Source organism: Amphiprion ocellaris, chromosome 2, assembly GCF_022539595.1.
Source record: "Amphiprion ocellaris isolate individual 3 ecotype Okinawa chromosome 2, ASM2253959v1, whole genome shotgun sequence".
NCBI lineage: Eukaryota > Metazoa > Chordata > Actinopteri > Pomacentridae > Amphiprion > Amphiprion ocellaris.
This window is the reverse complement of record NC_072767.1, coordinates 40916679-40924313: the sequence shown is the minus strand read 5'-3', so window position 1 is coordinate 40924313 and position 7635 is coordinate 40916679. Positions and strand designations below refer to the sequence as shown.

Genomic DNA, 7635 nt, shown 5'->3' with positions numbered 1-7635 from the left:
TCTTTACAAGAAGCAGCAAAATGTAGTCAAAGTACCAAAGTGAACGTTTTGGTTCCTCTGGTGAATATGTCGTCATGTGTGATATAATTTGATGATTATTAGTGTCAGTTTTTAACAGCATCTTATTGTTGTACCTTCTACAGCTTGAACTACTTTACAGACAGTTTTATATACAGGCACACCAGATAAATCTGAAATGATATTGGATGATAAATAGGAGAGGAATGATGAAGAATCTAGGTTTTGTTTAGACAAATCTAGTGTCTGTTTTTTCTCTTATCTTTCATTGTTAGTGGGACATTATAAAGGTTAAATTTTTTTTTAAAAAAAACATTGGATTGTTTGAACTTCCATTGAAATGACACCATGTGAGAGGTTTAGAGGGAAAAAAATCACTATTTAGTGGCGCCATCTGAAGTGTGGCTAAACTACACACGACTTTCTGTAAGATGCCAGAAGCCCAAAAATGTGAAACTCATAGGTTTAATCTTTAACACAGTTTTGCACTTTAAAGGCTGTTTATATCATCCATTATGTAAGGTTTTAATCTTCAGAGTAACTGAAGTTTATTAATCTAGTGGAGTAGAAACAACAGTGTTTCCCTGTGAAGTTTGGTGAAGCAGGAATAAACAGCAAAGACAGAAAATTCAAGGACCTCAAAGTACTCAGATCAGCTGACAGCCTTGAAATGGATCATCTCTTACTATCCAGTCCACCAAAACTAAATGTGTGAGTAGCTCCAGCAGATGTTTATAGAGATTCATTTAGATGTCGTCTTGTCTTGTTTAGTCTGTTGTCGATTTATTGCTGCCTGCTGGTTGCAGCTGTGAAGGTATGTCCAGCTCAAGGATAAGATATGATGAGATCAGTTAAAACTTTATGAATCCTGAAGGAAATTTTCAAGTATATCTTGAGCTTGGAAGTTGTGGTATTGAAGTACTGATTGATTCATGAGGTAAGTAAGGTTTGTTGTAAATATTTGTGCATTCTGCAGTATCTCTGCTGCCTTTCTGCCTTTAGTTCTAAATTTATTCAATTAATCTTCACAGGACAAGTAATTTAAAAAGAAATTACTAAACTGAAAACAAAAAAGGCTAGATGATGGTTTCATTACATCTTTATGCTTGTTTTTTTTCCTTAATTTATATATTTCTTATGTACTAGCATCATTTCCTCAAGTATATTCCTTTAAGTAGCCCTGCTTTAGCATATTGGCTATACTGGTCCCGGTGCTGTAAGTTGGTCCTGACACTTTTGGGTCTATTATCCAACTCAGTCCATGGTTAAATGTATTTATGTGTATGTGTTTTGTAATATTTCTTGATCTGTTAACCCTCCTATTGTCCTCATTGACGGGCACTAAAAAATATTGATTCCTTGTCTGAAAAAAAAAAATCAAAAAATTCTGCAAAAAAATTCCCCAAATTTCTGAAAATTTGCAAAACGTTCAGGAAGAAAATTCCAATAATTCCTTAAACGTTTACCTTAAAAGTTTTATTTTTAAAAAAAATCCCCCAAATTTGGCAAGAAAATTCTTGTAAATATTTTCAAAAAATGAGTAAAAATTTTCCAAAAAAAACCATCTAAAAATATCTAAAGTGATTCCATATATATCAGTAAGACTTCTGATATTTTCTTTAAGAACATTTACATACAATCAACTAAAATCCAATGAAATTCACTGGATTTTGGTTGATTTTTATGTGAATGTTCTTAAAAGAAACATTTTAAACATTTTTTTTTTCCACCAAAAAAATGTTCAAAGATTTCTGAAAAAGGGCTGCACAGTGGTGTAGTGGTTAGCACTTTCGCCTTGCAGCGAGAAGATCCCTGGTTCGCGTCCCGGCTTTCCCGGGATCTTTCTGCATGGAGTTTGCATGTTCTCCCTGTGCATGTGTGGGTTTTCTCCGGGTACTCCGGCTTCCTCCCACAGTCCAAAAATATGCTGAGGTTAATTGATCATTCTAAATTGCCCGTAGGTGTGAATGTGAGAGTGATTGTTTGTCTCTGTATGTAGCCCTGCGACAGACTGGTGACCTGTCTAGGGTGTCCCCTGCCTTCACCTGAGTCAGCTGGGATAGACTCCAGCCCCCCCATGACCCTAGTGAGGATTAAGCGGTGTATAGATAATGGATGGATGGATTTCTGAAAAATGTTGAAAATGTGGACATCAGAAGTTTCACTGTGAAAATATGTTTTTCCCACATTTTCAAACTTTAAACGGGTCAATTTGACCCGCAGGACAACACAAGGGTTAAAGCTGTTACGTCTGGTTTGGAATTTAAAAATGTCTACCTGGACAGTTGTATTAATTTTTTCTTCATGAATTTCTGATTTTAACATTTCTCTTGTTTGAGCTGATCCAGTAAAGGCTCTCTTTTTTGGATTTTATGGCTTGTGCAGTTGGATGTCAGTAGTAAGTAGGATGATTGCCATCTTATGTTGTATTTAGAAGCACTTGCCATCAGTGCCTCGAATGGTGCATGTGTTGTCTTGGTGTAAAGGTTAGTCTGGTCACGATTCAGTGCAACATAAACCCACTTCAAGTTAAACGAAGCTGATTTTAAAGATTCTACACATTCAGCCGCACCAGAGTCTGACTATGAAAGTGAACAACAGCCCCATGTTTTCCAGTGCTGCTCCGTGTCTTCACATTGCCCTCTGCTGGGCTTCTGCAGACGCTCACGCTTTGCAAAGACCTCAATGGCCTCCACACAATATTTACAAAACACCTCCTGAATGCAGCTAACTCCTAATGCTGCACAACCAGGGTTTGGTTTTTACTTTAAGACCTGAATTTTAATAAAAACTCCTCGGCTGGGAGGGTCTGACAGCATTCTGCTTTGTCGCTTAACAAAAGGAAACAAGGCTAAGCTGCTGCTGGCTGCGCTCCACAGGATGTGGCCTGGCTGGGCAGGAGCCAAACCTATTCGCCAAATTCAGAGCCACACAGTTAATGTTATGAAAGCTGTAGCGACACAAAACTGCTTTGTTTGCCGCCGTATCCATGTAGTCGACTTGTAAAAGGAGCTATAGTTTTCTGCGTGGTTTCTTATGAGGTGTTCATCATGGGGTCGTCTTGTGCTGCACGTAATAAAATTCACTTCAACATGGTTTATTATTACAGTTCTTTTAGTACAAATCAGAAAAGTCACGGTAGCACTAAGGCTGCTTTTTTAAATTTCTTGGAGCATGAAAAATGTTACAGCAGTTATTAATGGTGATGAGAAGAAGTTGTAAAACTAGTACAAAGTCAGTTGAACTTATAAATAATACAGTGCTGCACAGTAGAGAGTCTGACTATTCTTGAGGGACATTAAAGTTTGACCATTTTAACTACAACATTTTCCAGTATCCCTTGTGTTCAGTCACCACCACCACAACCCACGATAATGCAAAAGATAAAAAATAAAAAATCCATTAAATGTTATGCAACTTTATGGCTACTGGATGCCAAAAATCAGTTAATGTGCAGAGATAAGACAGTTAGGTATTAACTCACATCAGGGCCTGAACGCCACACTCCAGGACTCCCATGTACATATGTGCCTGCAGACAATTTGCTGAAGTTGTGTAATCCACATATCACACAGGGGATTTATCACTTCCAGACAAGACAGCAAACAACCGCCAGAATCTCACGTGGAAGAATGCCGCTCATGTGTGTCAACATTAATGCCCTGAGCTTTTTCTATAAAAGAATGTGGTGCAATAATGAACGCTTCAGCTTTGCAATGCAATTTATTTGGTTTTAATGCATCAAGGAGTTTGTTAAAGTCTTAGTTGCAGGGCTCAGTGAAGTGGCAATTAAATGGCAAAAGAAAGCCAAACAGTGTTGCACGAACAGTTTTTCTGTATCGTATTTTAGTTTTTTACTTGTGTGGAACATGCATGAACCGAACAACCCGATTTAACTGCAGGTTTTTCATCTTGCAGGAGGGATATGGAGCACACTGATGAGCTGGTTTAAGTCACATGTTGTGTAGAAACTGAATGCCGGAGTGCTGCCACGTGATTTCACTGTAATGTAATGCAAACATTCCTTGATAAATGCCAATTAGAGCGGATTTATTCCGACACAGGACCTGTTTTGCGAGATGCTTGCTGAGAATCGAACACGTCAAATCCTAAATGCTCTGACTTAACTCAGAGAAGACCTGCTTTTAAAGGCATCTTTCATCAAATTACAGCTACCAGTGGTTTGCACTGTAATCGTCATGTAAAAAAGCAGCCTCCTGTAGAATCACTTCAGAGAATTTAGAGACACAGATGAGTCGCTGTGATAGATACAGTACATGGGGGTACAGTGGCACTGATGGTAACTGACCCTGGATGTGAAAACAAGCACTTTCACTGAATATTAAAGAGTTTTTAACAAGAAAATTACAACAACTTGGCAAATAAACAGAATTGACAGAACACCTCCTGCAAACTCTGATATGTCACACCCTGAGTGCACCACCTCTCTAGTGTTTCACTTTATCTGGCTGCAAAGGCCAACGGTTTAATCTGCAGCCGTCACTAAGAAACAAAGAGGTGGTTTCGAGCTCAAAGGTCTTCTATCAGAGTGCAGGAGAGTCGAACGGCAAAACTAGTGCAAGTTTTCGAGGGGTTATAATGAGGTGAATGTAAAAGAGGCACTACACAGATACATGTAGATGTGGTGTTTGGATTTGTGTGTAATGAAAAGAGAGGATTATAACAGTTACACATGCTGGTTACAATGCAGACGCCCGAAAGAACCCCCCACTCCTCCATATACGGCTGGTATGGATGGCAAAAACGTGGCTCAAGTTTGATTTAACGACCCTCTTATTTCATCTTCTGCAGGAAAGATCGAACTTCAGGTGGACTGTAGCCCCAAGGCCCCTCTTTTCCCTGGAAACAGACAAGAGCATGTGTGGGGAATAAATAACAAACACCAGTTTAATCTCAGTCAGAGAATGACCAAAATTATCCTGCAGAAACGTGCCTCTGTCTCATAATCTACATTTCTGGTGAGCCGGTCGTGAGCCTGGCTCCACGCCAAGAATTCCACTATTGTGTCTGTTTCTTTGCAGCGCTCCTCCTCACGCGATAGCGTGAGTTGAGATAGCGCTGGGACATTCACGCCCTTGATGCTGGTATCACTTCCAAATCACGCTATTGCATGAGAGGAGCAGTGAAATTATCTCACCCTTGCCTGGAAATCTTTCAGTGAAACACCTTGAGTAAATATTGAAGTTAAAACAAAAGACATCTCACCTTGTAGGCGACTTTGCCAGCATGCAGCACATACAGCCTCTCAGGCAGGGCGCCGTACTTGATGGCAGTGATGTTGCTCATGTCGTCCACCACCACGGGACACAGAGGATCCTCTTGGATCAGGATCTTAGCTGCAGACATCCGGTCCTCCAGGCTCCGGTGCTGGTTGATGTCGATGTTGTTGGTGAAGGCCCAACCATCTGAGAGAAGGAGAAAGAATGTAGTTTCAGTGGAGGGGCTGCTAAATGTCCAAGTTAAGGAGCATACCATAAATCTTGAAGCAGACCAGGGTAGAAAAGTGATACTGGACCATCTGCAAGTACAGTCATGGACCTAAAGCACCTTTTTTTGCGATTAGTCATCAGACTTTTGGTAAAATGCAAAAAAGAAAGAGCCAAAAGAAGATTTTTGTCATCTTAAATCATTATTTTCTGAAGATCTGATCATGTTAAAATCTAAATACTGCATTAAAATATTGTAATAAAGTGTTGACTATTATTGTTGAAAATAGATTATATTGCATATTTTAAGTAAAAAAAACATCAAATGCATACATACATCTGCAGAACTAAAAGGTTTATTGGTATCTAATGTGCACTATTTTTTAAAAAATGGTATAAAATAAATCAGATTTGCTTTTCCTGACAGATCCTGGAAGCACCATTTCTCCACCAATAGGCTCGTGTCTATTGGTGGAGAGCCTGAGCTCACCTGAGCTCACCTGGCCTGCTGCTTCCACTCACCTGTTGAATGCGCCTCGGCGATGTAGACCACCAGGAAGTCTGCAACATCGCTGAAGTCCTTGACGAGTTGCTTGAACTCCTCAAGTTTGTACATAAACGGGGGTCAGGTGCAACTTCCGAAGCTCAGCACCAGCGGTCTGTTCCCTGCGGGAGACGAAAAACATTTAGGCGCGAAATCCCAACAAAGCAGCTCCGTCTCCAAAACTCGACGCACCTTTGATGTACTTGCAGATGCTCGTCTTCTCTCCCTTCATGGTGAACACAGGTGTGTCCGGAGCAGGTTTGCCCCTAAACGCCTCCTGACCCAGAGACATCCACATGTGGTAGGTGGCTGTTGCCGTGAATTTGAAGGACATAATGGTGAGACCCCAGTCCTCGTACTTAAACTTGCGATTCTGGGTCATGGTGGTCCTTTCACCCCATTTGAGGATGACCTTCTTGGCGAGGCTCGGGCTGATGAAGTGCAGGATGGACATGCTGATGTTGAGCCCCACCATGAAGCAGAACATGTAAACCGTGTACAGATACAACATCACCTTCTGCAGGAACATGTTGGCGTCCTGGTGGAGCAGCAGCCCCAGTTCCCACCGTGTCTCAGGCGCAGCTGTTTAAACGCTGCTAAAGTCCTCCGGTTACACCCACTCTGTCCACTGTTGTAACTGCTGCCTTCAGGGACCCTCGGTGAGCTCGTACTTTCCGCTTTCCATGTTGTAAACACTTCAAAGTTAGCCTAATTGGCTCTTTTTCAACCTTTAAACCATGAATTGATGGTAAAGTTCACCTCTTGCAATCAGAAAACTTCAATTTGAGCCAAAATTCAAAAGAATTTTCAAAAACACACCTGTGCAGACAAGTACTTTTGCAACATTTACTGCATTTTCTAATGCTTTGTCACTGTTCTTTCTGATTCACTCTCTTTATGACATGATAAGCTTTATTAATCCCACAGTGGGGAATTTTTACATTGTTACAGCAGCAAATGGGAGGATGCAACCATAAGAAATATCACTAAATGAATAAAAAATATAGTAAATACAGTCTAGCATAATAAAGTTCAGATTGTCCACATTTCTCTGGATGTGGAGACAACAATAATGCACATATAGCAGTATTGCTCAGATTTTTTCATGAGCAGAAATATTAATAAACACATAAAAAATACAGATTTTTCATACAATTTATTGTATGTATGTCTCTTTTACTGACTTGTATATTGTAATGCTTTGTGAAGCACCTCCAGTATTTTTATAGATATAAAATCCACAGGCTTTATTATTAGATTAGATTAAACTTTATTGTCATTGCACAGGGCAAAAGTACTAAGACAACAAAATGCACTTTGGCATCAAATCAAAAATGCCACATCAGCTTTAGAGTGTATTATGTAGACTATAGGTAGACACAGTAAGTTACAGAACACAAAGTATATGAATATATGAGATGTAGATAATGATATAAAGATGGATACATGTACAGTTAGGAGTAAAGAGCAGTATGAGCACGATAAACAGTATATCCAGTGTATTACATAGATTATTATTGTTGTTGTTGTTATTATCATCATCTTCTCAGGGCCTGTCCCATAAAGTGCACTTAAAAAAGCAAGGATTAAAGTCCAACATCTGACATATCTGAAACCAGTTCAGTA

The 7635-nt window shown here is 39.8% G+C and overlaps 2 protein-coding genes across 2 annotated transcripts in view; one reads left to right on the top strand and one right to left on the bottom strand.

The window, feature by feature from the left end:
* Window positions 1-3099: 3099 nt before the first annotated feature.
* On the bottom strand, window positions 3100-6591 carry dio1 (iodothyronine deiodinase 1). The gene is made up of 4 exons (XM_023293176.3): window positions 6202-6591; window positions 5988-6131; window positions 5245-5444; window positions 3100-4878 (listed from the first exon to the last, which is right to left on the bottom strand). The coding sequence occupies exons 1-4, from the start codon at window positions 6536-6538 to the stop codon at window positions 4813-4815; spliced, it is 747 nt and encodes a 248-aa protein (XP_023148944.1). The 5' UTR covers window positions 6539-6591; the 3' UTR covers window positions 3100-4812.
* LOC111583907 (zinc finger protein GLIS1) overlaps window positions 6425-7635 on the top strand; it is a 90758-nt gene continuing 89547 nt past the window's right edge. The window contains exon 1 of the mRNA XM_035958607.2: window positions 6425-6668. The gene's annotated coding sequence lies outside the window, so the exon portion shown is untranslated. The remainder of the gene's footprint in view (window positions 6669-7635) is intronic.